The following is a 19,999-nucleotide window of genomic DNA, read 5'->3' as shown; positions in this document are numbered from 1 at the left end:
TATCTACTTTTAGGACTTGTGTGAAAATCTGATGATGTTTTAGGTCATATTTATGCAGAAATATAGAAAATTCTAAAGGGTTCACAAACTTTCAAGCACCACTGTATAGCATTTGGACATTGCCAAGTCTACCAAAGGTAACTTCTTTCAGGCCTGTGTTGAAAGCATACTACTTTATAGTGCTGAAACATGGGCCATTAGTAAAGAACTTGAAAAACACCTTGATGGCACATACACAAGACTGCTAATGTGGGTCCAAAACCTATCCTGGAAAGACCACCCAACCAAAACTGTGATCTATGGTGAAATCCTGTCCATCTCCAGAACAGTGGCACAAAGGAGAGCTCGGTTCGCTGGCCATCATTTCCAAACAAAAGATCAAATCACCTCTGATGTCATTCTGTGGAGATTACCGCGCCCAAAAAGGGGAAATAGAGCTTTAACGTTCCCTGATACTCTATCCAGAGACTCCAGGTTAGTCTTTGAGGAATTAGCTTGGGCAATGTCGGATAGGCCCCTATGGCAGATCATTGTGTTGTCTACCTCGACAGCAGTCAAATGATGATGTTTCATATTTAGCCCAAATTGGTGTCCATGTTGGCTTTGGGGTTTGCCAGGGGATGAACATCTTTACTGCCGATATGAGCTGTAGACTGTACACTACCGTTCAAAAGTTTGGGGTCACTTTGAAATGTCCTTATTTTTGAAAGAAAAGCACTGTTCTTTTCAATGAAGATCACTTTAAACTAATCAGAAATCCACTCTATACATTGCTAATGTGGTAAATGACTATTCTAGCTGCAAATGTCTGGTTTTTGGTGCAATATCTCCATAGGTGTATAGAGGCCCATTTCCAGCAACTCTCACTCCAGTGTTCTAATGGTACAATGTGTTTGCTCATTGCCTCAGAAGGCTAATGGATGATTAGAAAACCCTTGTACAATCATGTTAGCACAGCTGAAAACAGTTTAGCTCTTTAGAGAAGCTATAAAACTGACCTTCCTTTGAACAGATTGAGTTTCTGAAGCATCACATTTGTGGGGTCGATTAAATGCTCAAAATGGCCAGAAAAATGTCTTGACTATATTTTCTATTCATTTTACAACTTATGGTGGTAAATAAAAGTGTGACTTTTCATGGAAAACACAAAATTGTCTGGGTGACCCCAAACTTTTGAACGGTAGTGTATGTATTTTAATGCATCACTTCTAATGTGCATACAGTTATTGAAAAATAATAGGTACAAAGGGAGCAGATTAGAGATAAATTGTTCGTTTTAAATAAACTGTTTATTTCATGAACGCATTCTTAATTAAATGTGTTTGAAAAAGATGGACTGAAAAAGAAGGTAGTGGGATCTGCTGGGATTCTCTCTCTCTCTCTTCCCTGCAGACAGTAATTGTCCTCCTCCAATCCCTCTTCCACCAGACACACTAATTAAATCGGCATGTTGGTCCCCTACTTTGAACCGATCTGCCTGTCGACATGACTCCACAGCACGCCCAGAGCCGGCTTACCGCTGAGCTTGTACAAAGAAACAAAAATCAATTAAATACACAAAAGGTCCCAGAAGCAATACAAAACCCAGAGTCTCTAAAGCTAAGGGTGAAAGTGCGTGCGGGAGAATCCGAGTGGGCCAAGCTCAGCCTCACGGGCATCAGTCAGGGATTAAACCATTTGTAGAGCTTGAGTCAAGTCTTCAGAGGCACTCATTAAAGCCACCCACTCAACCACTTGGAGCAGCTCATCCAGCCAGTGTCACAACACAGAACACACACAGATGGCACAGAGCACATGCACACTGATCTCATCGGTCAGAAACACCACCATGGAAAAATATCGAGTCTCCTATCGAACACGGGTCCTGTATTGATTCTCAAATGAGAGATGCATCATAATCTCAGCAGTTACTATTCACCTTCATTATGTAGAAGTTCACCCTTGCTGGGGGTCAGCAGCGTCTCGGGATTGTTAGCCCGCTAGCACACTGATTAGAAAGGACACGAACAATAATCTATTTCTAACTTAGGATCCATAGTGTATTATTTTAATGACGGACCTTTAAAGAAGGTCCAGGTTTGAGTCCCGTGGCCGGCGAGGGCCTTTCTGTGCGGAGTTTGCATGTTCTCCCCGTGTCCGCGTGGGTTTCCTCCGGGTGCTCCGGTTTCCCCCACAGTCCAAAGACATGCAGGTTAGGTTAACTGGTGACTCTAAATTGACCGTAGGTGTGAATGTGAATGGTTGTCTGTGTCTATGTGTCAGCCCTGTGATGACCTGGCGACTTGTCCAGGGTGTACCCCGCCTTTCGCCCGTAGTCAGCTGGGATAGGCTCCAGCTTGCCTGCGACCCTGTAGAACAGGATAAAGCAGCTCGAGATAATGAGATGAGATCCTTATAACCTCCCTGGCATCCTTTTTAAATCCATTGAGGATACAAATGATTCCCGATCTCCCATAGCCGAAATTGTAGCCATAGCTGAATAGACGACCGAGTCTAAACGAGTATCCTTAATCAAAATGTGTAGTCTGCTACACATCACAACAAATCATACAAATTACTGATACTTTGGTAACATTACCATCAGCCTACAGCTCTGTGGGATAATAACACACCAATCTGTGTGTAAGTTAGCTTACGCCGTTGAACTGTTACAGTTTTACCTCAGCTGGATTTCTGTTACAGCAACGTTACATCTAGCAACAACTTCAGCTGACTGATTGGCGCTGCACTGAGCTTTCTCATGCTAGCATTGACTGCAGTAGGCTACGGTTTGTTTGGTCAACCGCAACATCTCAATACAGTGTGACAAGCAATGATGTCATATCCAACATCGCAAAATGTAGCTTACACATTTAAAGGCTAAATAACATCAATGTTGGAGCCATATTTTGAGTTTAAGAAGTTTGATTTAGTTTAATAACCTGTGAGGATAAGAAATTATTAGTTTTCCATTATTTTTAATTTATGTTATTAATTTGAGTTATGAGATGTGAATACTTACCTGGATGTAACCTGTAATTAGCTAAACCTACCTGTTAATCAGATAGCTCCTCCTTTGAGGCGGGTCAGCGCGCGAACATGCAGGTGCTAATTAGGAGGTTTGGTTCAGTGTTGAGCAGGTTAGAAGGCGAGAGGAAACAGTTTTCCGACCGCAGTATATGTCGCTTTACCTTTTCGTTTACTTTGCCTTTGTAACACTTATAGAAAGTCAACCGGATTATGGAATAAACTTTATCCTTTCGATTTATTTCGTTTTACCGTGCGTGCTTACTGTGAAGTGTGTGTCGGAAGGCTCCCCATCTACCTCACACGGCTATCGTGATATAGTTTGGAGCAGATAGCTGCAACAATCAATGATAAACAATGTCACTCAGGCCTACAGGAAAAGACTACGGTTTACCTGTCCAGGAGCGGATGAAGCGATCTGTCAAAGCTGAATGAATGACTTTAGTTGAGGCAAAGATTCTAGTGCTCCGCTAAAAAGTTGTTCTTCAGTTGTTCCACCAATCAAAATACTGAAAAGGCTCTCGCCAGAGGTGTTCTAGAACAGGAGTTCTTAACCTTTTCTACTTTAAGGCCCACCTATTCATACCTGTAATGAGTCGAGGCCCATTAAAAAAAAAAAGTCAAGTCAGTCAAAAACCCTTTCACACCAGAATCTGGTCTTCCCAGGCAGTCTCCTGTCTCAGTACTAACCAACTCTTTAAGGTGTATGGGTGAGGCGCCAATCTCCGTTTCCATAGCCCTCGGCCTCTTGCCTATACAGCGAGGGTTACAGTGGGGGGCGGGTCCCCTGGTAAACACGAGTTAAAAAAGATCCCCAAATATTTTGGCTCATCTATGCTAATCTTTATTGAAAAGATACACACGTGTAAACAGTCCAAAATGGCAAGCTGAACCCATTTCAAGGAACAGGCAAAGAGTCGGGCGAGGCACTAACAGGTGAAACAGGGCTAGACAATAGCAGAATCAAACACACAGAACAGGAATCAAGAAACCAGGAAGACTACACAGCTCAATAATGCGTGACTAGCAATGCAATGCTTCACGAAGTGAATGAGTCTTCAGTGTCCTTATATGAGCCTGCTGATTGCGCCTTAATCTGAGGCATTTGTCAGTAATTAGCGGCGTGCGCTGTTCAGAGAGAAAGTCTGTTGTGCACGCCAGGCTTGTAGTACTCGAGTCCAGGACTTGTGACTTGACTTGGACTTGAGCACTGATGACTCGGACTCCTGCATTAACTGCATTAGGACTCGTAAATTGGAGACAAGGACTTTGATTTTTTTTCTTTATTTTTTATAATAATTTGGCATAAGATATTTATATCTAGATTAATTTTGTACTAATTTCATGCAAGAGTGTCACACCTGCGCGCCTTGTCGCGTGCATCAGATAGACTCTCGGGTGGACTCCGGACAGCACACGCACGGCAAGCGGACTCTCGCGTGCGCCGTAAACGACTCAAAGGATTAAGGCGCAATCAGTGTGCCTATATAAAAACTGTGAAAACACACTTGCTTTGCGAAGTATTGAGTTGCATTGCTGACACATTACCGAGCCTTATTTCCTTGTTTGGTTTCCTGATCCCTGATTTCCTGTTTCTCGTCTTTGATCCTGTCGAGTCTACGATAGCCTGTTTGTGCCTCGCTCAACCTATTGCCAGTCTCCCTGTTTTGATTTTGCCTGCCGTTCTGGATTGTTTACCGTCTTCACTTGTATTAATAAACGCACCTTCTGCACTTACATCCGTCTCCCAACCATCTCTGACCGAATACTTCACACTCCGAGAAAGAGAAGCACATTCACCTGTTCATACGTCATGTTCAGGAACAAACTAATGTTAATGGCGCTAAAACAGCCACCGTCAAATGGTGCGGTTGGAGTCTTGTTCTCAGACTCGACTCGGATCAATAGTGGACTCGACTCGAAATTTTCTTTAATGTCTTGGACTTTAACACTGGGGACTCGAGACCGGACTTGGACTCGAGGTTTAGTGACTCGACTACAACACTGGTGCACGCCAATACACGCGGGTGTGACAGAAGATAACCTATTATAGCGAGAGAATTATCAAAACCCTGTGGATTTGCATCTGCATTACTGTCAGAGCTGCTGTTCTACAAAGTTAATTAACACGTCCTGACCAATCAGATTTGAGAATTCCACTGTGCTGTGATCCAACTGTTTATAAATGATGCTTGCATGTTTAGAGAAGGCGAGTGCAGTTAAGGAGATAAATGACGACAATTCCACAAAGAAATCGTTCATCCTAATTAACTGGAATATGAAATTGGCACGCGTGACGCAGTCCTGGCCGGCCCCGGCTGTCAAGTTCAGAAATAAATGTCATCATTTGGCAGAGTTTCACCAGAGGGAGGTTCTGCCTCAATGCATCACTGGAAGCATTTGATTGGGATATATATAGTGTGTGTACAGGGATTCCCTATGAAAACCATCATCTCGAGCTGTAGCCATGCTGCCAAGTGACTCCTGAGCCGCACTGCTGAAATCACTTCTGAGTCTCATGAGCTTTCATTTCGTTTTGCTCCATAGCATCAATCTAACCGAGTGGGTATTGTTTTTTTTTTTTTCGTCATGCCTGTCAGTCTGTACTGATGATCCACAGGGAGTCGATAGGAGACAGTGATAAACTGAACATGTAAAAGATGAGGAACTGTACAAAGCGATGATAAAAACAGCTTTCAAAGCAGTGGGAGGGGAACCTTCAGAGCTTCGGACCTTCAGAGAAAGAAATCCAGAGAACTACAGATTACATTTAGTCCACGATTATTTCACATCATCACTGTGCTTTTAATCAAGGTCTAGAAATATTGTGGTTTCAGTTCATTGGTGAGGTTTTGGGGGGGGAAAACATCTGGAAACAAGCTGATTTACCAGTAAGAACAAAGCTTTACAGAGCCAATCAGAAAGAAAAGAGGAAGGAAAGAAGGAATGAAAGGAGAAGGGGAGGGAAAGGAAAGGAAGAGAAGGGAAGGAAAAAAGGGAGGAAAGGAAAGGAAAAAGAAGGGAAGAGAAGGGAAGGGAAGGGGAGAGGCAGGAAGGGGAGGGTAGGAAAGGAAAAAGAAGGGAAGGGGGAAGGAAGGGAAAGGAAGCAAAGGGAAAAAAAAAGGAAAAAGAAGGAGAGGAAAGGAAAATAAAAAGAAGGGAAAATAAGGGAAGGAAAAAGAAAGAAAGAACAGAACAGGAAAGCAGCGAAGAAAAGGGAAGGAAAAAGAAGGAAAGGGAAAGGCTTCACATGGCCAATCAGAAAGAAAAGATGATGGAAAGAAGGAATGAAAGGAAAATAAGGGCAGGGAAGGAAAGAGAAAGGAAGACAACAGTGCAGGAAAGGAAAGTCAAAAAGAAGGGAAGAGAAGGGAAGGAAAAAGAATGGGAAGAAAGGAAAAAGAAAGAAAGAGAAGGGCTACACACAGCCAATCAAAAAGAGGAAATAAAGAAGGAATGAAGGGAAAAAGGGAAAGGAAGCAAAGGGAAAAGAAAGGGAAGAGAAGGAAAAGAAAAAGAATGGAAGGGGAGAAGAGGGAAGAGGAGGGACAAAGAGGGAAGGAAAAAGAGGGGAAGGGAAGGGCTTCCCATAGCCAATCAGAAAGGAAAGAGGAAGGAAAGAAGAGGAAAAAGAAAGGAAAAGAAAGGCAAGGAAGGAAATAGAAGAGAACAGAATGAGAAAGTCAAGGAAAAAAGAAGGGAAGAGGGGGGAAGGAAAAGAAAGGCTATGAGTTCAATTCCCACTCCCTCTAAACCACTCAGTTGTTTCTTCTCTCAAATGTAAGACGTTTGGGATAAAATTATCAGCAAAATGAGTAACAATGAAAAGTTAAAAAGCAAAAAAAAAAAAAAACATCAATAATACAATGTTTCTGTTAACGTCAATGAAACCCCTGAGTAACGTCTGTTATTTCAGCGAGGTTTTATAAACGTTAACATTAATAGAAACTGTTTTACACTCGATAGCTACCGTAGGTGAGCGAGCTAACAGTAACACGGGTAAAAGTTATTGTTGTTTTTCTAAAGAATGAACTAAATGTGGTGAGATTTCATAGAATTTATGCTGCTGATGTTGTTTAGATGACAAAACTGTACGAGTCGAGAGCCAATCCTTCAGTGTACGTTAGCTGGCTGAGAGTGGATTTGTTAAATAATTCTATAATTTCATATAAACAATTTGCTTCTTACTGTCACAACTGCAGCAGAAACTGATCCAATATCTTTTTTATTATGATCACAAAGCCTCGCTATATATTCACATCCCGCAGAGACGTCCTTTTGAAATGAAATAAAATAAATCGTGACTTTATTCCACATGGAGTTGTCATTAGGAGAGGGTATAATGGCCATTTTTAATCTGTAGGACAGACAGACAGGTAGTCAGACACACAGACAAATAGACAGACAGACAAAGAGACAGATAGACAGACAGACATAGATAAATAGACAGACAGATAAGTGAATTCCTTAATAAATAATCTTTTTCTGTCTCCACACACTTTTATATTCTGCCATGTGAGTTAGTTTTGGTTGCGTCTCCACCGTGTTCTTTACTGCACTCAGACGTTCACCTTCAGTAGGTTGGAGGTTTTAATCCTGTCCTTTTTCTTCCTCCTTGTGAAGTCTTGCCAGTCGTATTGTGCAGACTTTAAAGTGCTGATGACACGTTTTTGACATCTTTGGCGATGTTTTATAGCATAAAAAGTAATTCCCAATGATCCATATATTAATTCACGAAGGCGCCTATTTTACAAGTTATGATAAAAAACGCAGCTATTTGGGCAAATTTGACGGGGCTGTAGCACCCAGGAGAAGACGGAGGAGGAGGAGCTATATGACGTCAGCGAAAGAACCTTCCTCCTAACTTACCAGTTTGTTGTTGATGCGGCAGGTGTTCAGTTTGTCATTATTAGTATTATTATTATACATTTTTATATATATATATATATATATATATATATATATATATATATATATATATATATATATATATTAGCTATTATGCCTTCGCGTTGTGTTGCCAGCTTTTGCTCCAAAACCTACAAGGATGGGGTAAGTTTATTCAAGTTCCCCAGAGATCCCGAGCTGCATGCGAAGTGGGTGAAGCAAGTCAGGCGCACTCGTGACAAGTGGGAGCCCTCACCAACATCCGTCCTGTGCTCTGAACACTTCGATTTGGATTGTTTTGACACCCTTCCCAGCTTAAAAGAATCTCTTGGGTGTTCAGTTCAGCACAAACGTGTGTTACTACCATCAGCAGTGCCTACACAGTATTGCCAGATTGGGAGGTTTACCGCCCAGTTGAGTGGTTTCAAGTGCATTTTGGTGGGTTTTGAACATATTTTGGGCTGGAAAACATCAGCAGTATCTGTTGCCAGATACTGCTGAAGTTTTCCAGCCCAAAATATGTTCAAAACCCACCAAAATGCACTTGAAACCGCCCAACTGGGCGGGATTCCTCCCAATCTGGCAACACTGCCAGTATTCCGGAGGGGGTCTACTAGTAGCTATGCCGGATCCAAAGACAGTCCTCCTGTCAAAACATGTGTTGTGAAACAACATAAGATAAAGGTACGTAGAGCTATAGATTCTACATGATAATCATAAATGTAATCATAAAGTCGGCGTGATGTCAGTCATGTATTTGCTTGTGAAAGCTTGCGGCTTTCATGTAACTGCCGCCTAGCAACGAGAGGCAAAGGGTAAAGAGGGTAGGCTATCATAGATTCTATTCGGAAGAGATCAACACAATTCTAGACTCCCAGAAGAGGAAGAGCTAGCACTAGAGAGTTCACCGGCGTTTTCATGCGCCATTTCCATTGAGTAGAACCAGAGTAGAACAGCCAGTGAACCGCAGCGTGTTCTCCCACTGACGTCACAACATGGCTGCGAGCCACGGACCCAGTTTTCTTGCGCTGTGCAATTAAAAGTTGGATATTTGCGTAACAACAGCTTCTTTTCACGTAATTATAACAGAAATCTAACATGTTTGCCATGTTGTATAGTTTATTTAAGAAATTGCATAGAGTCATGTTCCTGTCATCAGCACTTTAAGGTTGTTTCCTCTCAGCTATTTTCTGGTTTTTATGATTATTGCCTCTGTTACTGTTTCTTCTTGAAATACAGTTCATTCGCCTCTGATATTCCCTCAGTGTGTGTGTTTAACCCTGCATTCAACTTGGACTCACAGTATTGACAGTATTTAATTACTATCCTACTGTAGAGAAAAGTCTTATTGAGATTTATTTAATGCTAAAGGATTCCTAAAGAAATTGAAACGAATGTTGCTGTAGTCGTGATGTAGCACGAGGTTATATATTAAAAAACTGGTTGCATAACGAAACATCACCATGACTTTTAGGTCGAAATTAGAGATAATTTTGTTCAAGCTGTGCGTTACAATAATTAATTATTTAAAGTCACAAAATTACATGCAAAGGAAAAAAAACTAATATTACACAAGTCTGAAAGTCCAGCTATTCCTGAACTTGATAAACTGAGAGACAGTGAGAAAGATCCTAGGACACAGTGCAGCCGTGCATGCATGCGCGCGCACACACACACACACACACACACACACACACACACACACACACACACTTTCTTACACCTGCCTGCTGGCTTTAATAGGACACTGAGCTCTGACCTGCAAATTTGACATGGAACTTGTTCTCAGGTTTGAGGATCTGGACGTAGAGAGGACAGTTCGGGGCAAAATCCTTCACCGCCCAGGCACGGAGGATCGTCTGGTGATCCTGAGAGAGAGAGAGAGAGAGTACTGCAGTAATTGCTGCTTGTGTGTAATGTGATAATTACATCCACATATATACATGTGTGTAATTATAAAATGTGTGCGTCTCACACACACAGTGTTTATAGAGATAGCTACTAATCAGGAGGATTTCATACAACTCAAAAACTCTGACATTTCCAGATTAACAGTAAAACTCTTTCCTCCAGCTCACTTTACTGACGTCTTCTGGCACGAACACGAATATGAATTCTCGGTTTTCTCTAAAATAACAGTGTAACCGAGTGTATTGAAACAACATGAGAAAATCCAATGCAATGAGAAAAACACACAATGAAACGACAGATAAGAAAAGAAAGCAGGAGGGATTTCATGATGAAGGAGGAGATGAGAACATTCTGTGTGGATGAAACGGAGACTTTTAACTCAAACATGTGGAACAAAAATCCATAAAACCACAACGAGCCTGCATGAGAGGAGACAGGATGGACGACAAGTCATAATCAGAATATATTACTGTCCTATTACTGCTGTTAATAAGGAGGGAAACAAAATGAAGATGAAGATCAGAGGAAGATGATGAAGAGGGAGAAGAGCAATAATACAAGGACAAAAAAAATAAAGAATATGATTAACAGGGGCGGCACGGTGGTGTAGTGGTTAGCGCTGTCGCCTCACAGCAAGAAGGTCCTGGGTTCGAGCCCCGTGGCCGGCGAGGGCCTTTCTGTGTGGAGTTTGCATGTTCTCCCCGTGTCCGCGTGGGTTTCCTCCGGGTGCTCCGGTTTCCCCCACAGTCCAAAGACATGCAGGTTAGGTTAACTGGTGACTCTAAATTGACCGTGAGTGTGAATGGTTGTCTGTGTCTATGTGTCAGCCCTGTGATGACCTGGCGACTTGTCCAGGGTGTACCCCGCCTTTCGCCCGTAGTCAGCTGGGATAGGCTCCAGCTTGCCTGCGACCCTGTAGAACAGGATAAAGCGGCTAGAGATAATGAGATGAGATGAGATGATTAACAGGAAGAAAAATAAGATAAAGCTCAAATGCAATAAGAATATTTTAATTTCCTCTCACATTCATTTCTTTGGTACTGGTGTCATTTTGACACTTGTACCAATAATGCGTAAAAGAAAAGACAGAGTGAGAGATGATGGAGAGCAAAAAGAAACAACAAAAGAGGAGTGTGCACTCATAATAACTAACAATTAGTCTGCTACTAACTATGGTAAAAAAAAGGGATTAGGAGAGAGGGAGGAAAGAGAGGGAGGAGAGAGAGGGGAGAGGAGGGAGGAAAGACAGGGAGAACAAAGAGAGGGAGGAGAGAGGGATTAACTCTGACAAGACTGAAGTACTTGTACTCGGACCACATGCAGCTAGACGCAAGTTTTCTGATTACACAGTAACTCTGGATGGCCATTCTGTTTCTTCACGGGCAGCAGTAAAAGACCTCGGAGTGATTATTGACCCGAGTCTTTCATTCGAAACTCACATTGATAACATCACCCGGATAGCTTTCTTTCATCTCAGAAATATTGCTAAGATAAGACATTTAATGTCACTACATGACGCGGAAAAACTAGTTCATGCTTTCGTTACCTCCAGGTTGGATTATTGTAATGCCTTACTGTCTGGATGTTCCAATAAGTGCATAAACAAGCTCCAGTTAGTTCAAAATGCAGCAGCAAGAGTCCTTACTAGAACTAGAAAATATGACCACATCACGCCTGTCTTATCCACACTGCATTGGCTCCCAATCAAATTTCGTATTGATTATAAAATACTGCTATTGACCTTTAAAGCACTGAATGGTCTCGCACCACAGTACCTGAGTGAACTTCTGCTCCTCTATGACCCGCCACGCCTACTTAGATCAAAAGGTGCAGGCTATCTGCTGGTACCTCGTATAGTGAAGGTTACATCAGGGGGCGGAGCCTTTTCTTACAAAGCCCCACAGTTATGGAACAGCCTTCCAAGTAGTGTTCGGGAATCAGACACAGTCTCAGCGTTTAAGTCTAGGTTGAAAACATATCTGTTTAGTCAAGCCTTGTGTTAATGGTGTTTATGAGGTAAAGGTGTAGATCTGGAGGGTCCTCAGACATAGAGTGTTTTGGTAAACTGGGATGTATGGATGCTGTCAGTCCCCACTCGCTTGCTCACTCGAGTTTGTTGACGGTATAGTGGCTGCTGCTTTATGTCCCGGGGCTCCCTCATGCCTGTGTTACCTTCTGGCTCTCTCCTTTTAGTTATGCTGTCACAGTTAGTTTTGCCGGAGTCCCTGCTTGTACTCAGTGCAATATGTATACTGTTCCTACTTATTCAGGTGACACTGGGCATACCTAACAACCTGTGTTTTCTTTCCCTCTCCCCCCCCCCCCCCCAATCTGTCCCTCTGAGTTACATGTTGGCCCTGGGATTGAGATGCTGGCCTCTTCTGCTCCTCGGACCTGCCTGATCCATCCTGGTGCCCTGTGTCTGATTGGAGTCTCATCGCATCGCTCCTGTAGAGGACGGCCCCATGTGGACAGTTGAAAGTCGCACTTGGAGGACGCTCTGGACTCTTACAGTAATGCTTTTATGGCTGAGGACTACAGTTGACTTGCTAACTTTAGGACTGCAGTTGTCATGAACAGTTTTGCACTCAAGTTTCCATCAATGAAGAGTTTATAACATCAATGAAACTGTCTTCATGTTAAAACTGTTAATGTTATAGTCATGTTGTCTGTTGTTGCCCAAATGAGGATGGGTTCCCTTTTGAGTCTGGTACCTCTCGAGGTTTCTTCCTCATGTCGTCTGAGGGAGTTTTTCCTTGCCACCGTCGCCACAGGCTTGCTCATTGGGGATAGATTAGGGATAAAATTAGCTCATGTTTTAAGTTGTTCAAATTCTGTAAAGCTGCTTTGCGACAAACATTTATTGTTAAAAGCGCTATACAAATAAACTTGACTTGACTTGAGGGAGGAGAGAGAGAGGAGAGGAAGAGGGAGAAGATGGAGCAAAGAGAAGGAGGAGAGAGATGGAGGAAAAAGAGGGAGGAGAGGGAGCAATGAGAGGGAGGACAGAGAGAAGAGAGGGAGAGGAAGACGAGGGAGCAAAGAGAGGGAGAACAAAGAGAGAGGAGAGGGAAGGAGAGGAGAGTAAGACAGAGGAGAGAGGGAGGAGAGGGAAAGGGAAGACAGAGAGAAGAGAGGGAGCAAAGAGAGGGAAGACAAAGAGAGAGAAGAGAGGGAGGACAAAGAAGAGTGGGAGAGGGAGAAGAGGGAGCAAAGAGAGGGAGGATAAAGAGAGGGAGGACAGAGAGAGAAGAATGGGAGAGGAAGAAGAGGTAGCAATAAGAGGGAAGACAGAGAGAGAGGAGAGGTATAGGGAGGACAGAGAGAGAAGAGAGGGAGCGAAGAGAGGGAGGACAAAGAAGAGAGGGAGAGGGAGAAGAGGGAGCAAAGAGAGGGAGGATAAAGAGAAGGAGTACATAGACGGGGAAAGGAAGAGAGAAAGAGAGAGAGGACAGAGAGAGGGGAAAGGGAGAGAGAAGGAGAGGGAGAAGAGGGAGCAAAGAGGGGGAGGACAGAGAGAGGGGAAAGGGAGAGAGAAGGAGAGGGAGGAAAGGGAGAGAGAAGGAGAGGGAGAAGAGGGAGCAAAGAGAAGGAGGACAGAGAGAGGGGAGAGGGAGAGAGAAGGAGAGGGAGGACAGAGAGAGGGGAAAGGGAGAGAGAAGGAGAGGGAGAGAGAAGGAGCAAAGAGGGAGGACAGAGAGAGGGGAGAGGGAGAGAGAAGGAGAGGGAGGACAGAAAGAGAAGAGAAGGAGAAGAGGGAGCAAAGAGATGGAAGACAGAGAGAGAGAGAGTACATAAAGAGGGGAGAGGGAGGACAAAGCGAGGGAGGAGAGGGAGGACAGAGAGAGAGAAAGTGAGAGTTTTAATTTCCCTGAGGGAACCCTCCCAAAGGGATCAATAAAGTTCTATCTAATCTAGAAGAGAGGGAGAGAACAGAGAGAGGGAGGAGAGAGAGGGAGAAGACGGAAAATTTGGAGGAACGTACAGCAGCGAGGCGGTCGACTTCAAACCGGTTGCTCAGGATAAAACAGGCCTCAGCATCATCCATTCTGCAGCCAATCAGAACACAGGGATGAGACAGAAACAGGAAGTGCAGGGTGAGATATACACACAGTCCATCATGAAGAAGACAGAGTGAATGAGAGAAATGGCAGAGAGAGAGAGGGAGAGAGAGAATCAATAACCAATAAAAAGAAGACAGAAGGAGAGAAAGAGCAAACACAATAGAGAGAAAGTGACAGATAGACAGATAGGCAAAAAACAGAATGAGAAAGAAAGACAAGAAAATGACAGCTAGATATACAGAGAGAGAGAGAGAGAGAAAGAAAATGATTAAAACATCTTTTGGGATTCATAACAAATGTAATTAAGATAACAGCGAACAAAACATAGAAGTGCTAACACCAGCTCTGCTAATAATGAACAAAAAGCACCATCATCGCGCTAATTGCTAAACGATAGCATCGTGAGCTTATTGCTCTTCCCTGATAGTCATGTTCGTCTTCTCTAATTAATCTCTTTAATAATCAGCATGTCAGTGGTGCTGGTGGACTGATCAGGAGATCTCAAAGCCATGCACAGGTTCCTTCTAAAGCTAATCTTTAGCGCCTGAGTCATCCTGCAGCCTTAATACACCTTTTATTACCATCCCTGCTGGAATTCCCAAATTGGGTATATTTTTATTTTTTATCTCCCCTTCAGAGAAAAAAAAAAAATTCAGTGTGGACAACACGTCCTGTGTATGTCACCAATTGTCAGGTGCGAATTGGTGTGAACCTACTGGAGTAACAATGCTAAGGCAGACTCCTGAGTGGATGTCAGGTGCTGTCACGTGACCAGTACGGATGAGAACCTTCACAGATGTATTCTTTGGGAATATCTACATACGGGTGACAAGTTAAAGGGAAAAAGCAATATAAGCTGTCTTTGTAGTGTGTTAGGCCATTTTATGGTTCTTCTGCTGCAAGGTTTTTACATGAACATCATGGTTATTGGACGCGCAACTTTTTCTCCACATTATTTCCCTAATTCGTTCTTGGGTAATTCATACCCACCAGTCAGCTCTCTGCTATCAGAGAACATCTACCAAGAGAGGAGGGTGAGAATGATCACGTGCCTCTGAGACATGTTAAGCCAGCCAGCCTCATCATGCTGCAACACAGAACAGCATAATACACCCAGAAGAATGTCATCAACCCTCTTCTGCATACATGAGCTAACAGATGCCCATGATTGGCTAATGTCGCTTTAACTGAAAGAGAAGGGAAGGTATGCCCCTCCCACCCAGACAGCACGATCAATTTTGTTCTCTTAGGGTGTATTCAGACCAGGATAGTTCGATAGTTCACTTGCTTTGGTCCGAACCAAATGTTTTTTTTATTTTTTCATTTTGGTGCGGTTCGCTTTCACACTGTACATTTTAGTAAGCGGACCAAAATCTGTCAACAAAGCCACGCGCCCTGAGGTCGTTCAGCTATTGGTCAGAGACGACACGTGCACAAAGCGTTAAGTTCAAAAGTAGTCACGGAGGATAGCGCTGATGAGCGCACATCATGTTGTGACAGTTCTGGCTCTTCACGCAAGTCGCTAGTACTGCCACTTTTTGAAAGAATGTCCCTGATTTTAATGTAGGTCTGACGGAGTTTCTTCACTTTTAGCCGACATTGTTCTGGGGAGCGCATGAACCCCTTCTCCTTCATTTTCTCAGTGAATACAGCAAACACGTCGGGATTTTTGTGTGTTCTCTCCATAAAGCTCAGATATGTGGACATCTGCCCATATATCCACAAGGGTGCGCGTTTCTTCCTCGGCCCACGTTTGCCCCCTACTCATTTTTTGTACTCTGTAGTCTGGCCTGAATGACTGAACGACTGTTGTAAGGTTCCCTTGACAACCGAAACAGTGTTTGCGCTTTGCGGTGGAGTGTCAAGACTCTGTTTCCCATAATGTTCGACAAACGACGGAAGCTCCCGAGGTACAAAAAAGCAAAACTGTCGGATTAGGTCCGGTCTGCTTTCACACCTCCAAAAGGTCCGCACCAGGGTTCCTTTAGTCCGGACCGAGTCCGACCTTGCAGCTCGGTCTCGGTCCGCTTGTTTGGTCTGGACCAGAGTTCGGTGGTTTGTATTCAGACCAACCCAAAAGGTCCAGACCAAGGGAAATTTGGTTCGTTTGGTCGTTTGGTCCGGACCAAACAACGTAGGTGTGAATACGCCCTTAGACTCCCAGCCATAGACAGCTGTGATATCGTGAGAATTTGAACACAGCACATTTTTAACCACAATGTCCAACCCTATTAACTATTATTTCGTTGTTTATTCATAAACAGTGAAACAGCACTTCAGTTAGGATGTCACATCCTCGGCTGGTGACTTGGTCAAAGTCCATTCCATCCAATCCATCCAAGTGAAGCAGCAGTCAAAGTGAAGTGCTGCCAACGAACCAGTCACTGAACAAGGAAGTGATGTCCTAACTGAAGATCTGCCTTGATGAGATGATTGACAGTTTGCATTCTTGGATTTTGCATTTGGGCAGTACGGTGGTGTAGTCGTTAACACTGTTCCCTCACAGCAAGAAGGTTCCGGGTTCGAACCTCATGGCCGACAGAGGCATTTCTGTGTGGAGTTTGCATGTTCTCCTGGTCTCTGCATGGGTTTCCTCCAAGTGCTCCGGTTTCCCCTAAAGACAGGCAGATTAGGTAAAAATACCCAGCACTGTACAAGACAGTGCATGCTTGGTGCCGGTCCCAAGCCCGGATAGATCGAAGGCCCAGTGTAAGATTAGCATGCGCTAAACTGGTTACTAACCTTCTGAAAATAAAGTCTCGTTATTCTTAACTGACCTTTGATGCCAATAGTGCATGGTGACCTGCAGTGCAATAGACCAGGGGGCTGTTTCACTGTTTATGCATTACCATTAGAATAAAGAGGCCAGAAAACTGTGGCAATTTGGAATGCAATTCACTGAACTTTCATTTTAATTTTTAATCAAAATAATTCAGACTGTGTTGCAATTTTGGATACTGAACTGCTAGTTGCAAAATATTAGTGTTGCAGTATTGAGAGCAATCTTGGTCTTGAAAGTTTCAGAATCGACTGCATTTTTACTCAATCTTGTCTCATCTCAGACATGGAGGACTCGAGATTTTATTTCAAGACCGCAACTGTGAGGATTTCACTAAATTGCCTGATTTATTTGTTCACATCATTACTGTGATTGGATGTAAAACTTCCTGCTTCAAATGTAACCAATAACATGACTCAACATGACTCCCTGCCCCCCTTCACAAACATCTGGTCCTGGTCTTGACTCAGTCTCACCCTGCCTTGGTCTTGGTCTTGACTTGATCTTCACCCCTCAATGTCTTGGTCTTATCTTGGTCTCGATGCACTCTGGTCTTGGTCTTGACTTGGTCTTAACCCCTCAATGTCTTGGTCTTATCTTGGTCTCAATGCACTCTGGTCTTGACTTGATCTTGACTACAACCCTGCAAAATTTATTTTCAAATTGCACATTGATTTGCCAGTTGAAAAATGAGTTGCCATTTGAATAATGAGTCGAAAAAACGTCCATAATTTACTGACATCTTTCGCATATTATATATTCACATATGTAAAGATCCAGCTGCATAAAAATCCCTCTTTACTATCAAAAACCTAGAAAAAAAAAGTTGGAGAAAACATCCTTTTCTGAGAAAATGTCTTGAAACCCTGAAGCTAGTCTCCACCATGTTTGATTAGCTGCCTTCATGGACATTTCTCCACCATGCCACCAGGGGCTCTGCGCCCTTCAATTCTTGAAAGTCCTCTTCATTTACCACACTCATATCCTGTTCACTAGCTCTCTAAAGCAAATGGTTCCTCTTTCTCATTACGAAGGCTTGCCTTGAAGATTTTCCTCTTGCATAAATTCCAAGCCTTTGCATTATCATATTTGACCCTTGCCTTGCTGCTTCATCTACTCTTAGGAATAACCTTTTGATTTTGGAAATCGTGTGGATATTTGCATTTGACCCGGACCTGTATAACATTGACTGGATTGTGGATTGTTGTCACTAAAGCTCTCGCACATGGATCTTCACACTTCCTCTGAGTCATGATTGTTAAAAACCTTAGTGGATACAGATCCAGACAGCAGTAATCCCTGCTTGAAGATCCCTTCTTTAGATCTGAAAGTATACATCACTTTAGTCACTATTGAAACTTAGCGAATGAAGTTGGTGCATAAGTCATGAACCCTTATTTGAAAATCAAGATATTTTCCTCTTGCCTCGTTAATCCAAATACAATATCAACTGGACCGACTCGGCATTTCTATACACGTCAAAGATCATGGTAGGATGTAATTTCTTAATTGTGTCAATCTGTCTGGAAGTATCTATACTCGTGATGTTTCTCCACTGATTTGTCCAGGGTTTTCCCTTTAACTAGTCACTTGTCTGTAAAACATTCAAACCAGGTGCATAAGGTTGGAGAAGGAACTAAATTCTGCATGGTCGGAAATCCTTCCTAATCCCACACAGAGTCCTGAAGTGAGACCCGTTTTGTGAAATCTGAAAGTCTTACTTGGCCCTCATGAGATCCTGATCTTTGAGTGCAGAGCCCTGTAGGTAAATGACCCTCTGAGCCCACAGCGGGATGTGTAGGACCCGCCGTACCTGGACGTCGATCTCCGCCGGACACAGGATCACCACGTAGTAGTCCTGCACACCACCCAAAGTGACAGAGTTAGACTTACAAGAGAACCTCAAATTCAAACCTATAATCCCAGCCTTCGTCAAGGAAAGTCTACATATACTGTAGTATGTTTCTGGGTTTAGTGAGTGCATTGAGGTCAATTCAAACCTAAATGAGACCTGGATCAAATTTTCAGTCCCAATTTCAATGATGATCATATTTATAACAAGTGTTGCCAGGCAAAACAAACCTCGCCCAGCAGCACTTATTTTATACCTATATGTTGATAATGATAATATTTCTCAGTCATCAGCTGTCAGGTTATAGTCCTATGAAAATCCATGACCTCGAGTTTGACATTTCAAAGTCATTCAAGGTCAAAGGTCATGGTGGCAACTGAAAGCCCATATGAGACTTCTTATATGTTGATAATGGTAAACATCTGGCTATCATGAACCATTTTGAAGTTATAGCTTTTTGAAAACCCATGACCTTCAGTTTGACCTTTCAAGGTCACTCAAGGTCAAAGATTATGGTGCCAAATGGAACGCCATATGAGAGTTCCTATATGCTTATAATAGTAAACGTTTGTCTATCGACAACCATTTTTGAGTTATAATGGAAAATGTTATTTTGACCGAAAGGTTGACCCTTCCAGTGACCTTGACCCGCTTACCCCCAAAATTTAATTAGGTAATCTACGGACTATTGCCCACCTACCCTGAAAATTTGAAGTCAATTGGTGCAACCGGCTAGACGCTAGATTGTTAACAGACACACAAACAAACAAACAATCCGCACTGATTACAATACCTCACCCTGCTGACTCTGTCGCAGGCGAGGTAATGAACACTACCTACACAGTGAAGCATGGTGGTGGTGGTATCATCATATTAAGCATTACTGCTGACTGCTTGTCTGACTAATGCCCTTCTTACCCAGTCACTTTGGAAGAACTTTGGGTTCTTCCAAGAACATCTCATCTCATCTCATTATCTGTAGCCGCTTTATCCTGTTCTACAGGGTCGCAGGCAAGCTGGAGCCTATCCCAGCTGACTACGGGCGAAAGGCGGGGTACACCCTGGACAAGTCGCCAGGTCATCACAGGGCTGACACATAGACACAGACAACCATTCACACTCACGTTCACACCTACGGTCAATTTAGAGTCACCAGTTAACCTAACCTGCATGTCTTTGGACTGTGGGGGAAACCGGAGCACCCGGAGGAAACCCATGCGGACACGGAGAGAACATGCAAACTCCGCACAGAAAGGCCCTCGCCAGCCACGGGGCTCGAACCCGGACCTTCTTGCTGTGAGGCGACAGCGCTAACCACTACACCACCGTGCCGCCCTCTTCCAAGAACATGGGAATTTATATTGAGATCATGACACTTTACTTGCGCATATCCAAGTAATTATGCGACTTCTAATGGCAACTGGTTGCATAGCAACAAGTGTGAATACTTATGCAATCACAACTGTTAAACATTTTGCTCTGTTTGTAAATAATTTTCCA

The 19,999-nt window shown here is 43.2% G+C and overlaps 1 protein-coding gene across 2 annotated transcripts in view; it reads right to left on the bottom strand.

Annotated features, from left to right (window-relative positions):
• The window catches only part of LOC132900412 (potassium channel subfamily T member 2), a 349,331-nt gene that overhangs the window by 100,082 nt on the left and 229,250 nt on the right, over positions 1–19,999 (bottom strand). For both annotated transcript variants that reach the window (XM_060942489.1, XM_060942490.1), the window contains exons 12-14: positions 18,369–18,505; positions 13,790–13,853; positions 9,653–9,761 (exon numbers count right to left, since the gene is read on the bottom strand). In XM_060942489.1, the coding sequence (XP_060798472.1) occupies positions 9,653–9,761; positions 13,790–13,853; positions 18,369–18,505 (310 nt within the window). The remainder of the gene's footprint in view (positions 1–9,652; positions 9,762–13,789; positions 13,854–18,368; positions 18,506–19,999) is intronic.

The sequence above is a fragment of the Neoarius graeffei genome, chromosome 16, assembly GCF_027579695.1.
Source record: "Neoarius graeffei isolate fNeoGra1 chromosome 16, fNeoGra1.pri, whole genome shotgun sequence".
Classification (NCBI taxonomy): Eukaryota; Metazoa; Chordata; class Actinopteri; order Siluriformes; family Ariidae; genus Neoarius; species Neoarius graeffei.
The sequence above is the reverse complement of the archived record's forward strand: the minus strand, read 5'-3'. Positions and strand labels throughout refer to the sequence as shown.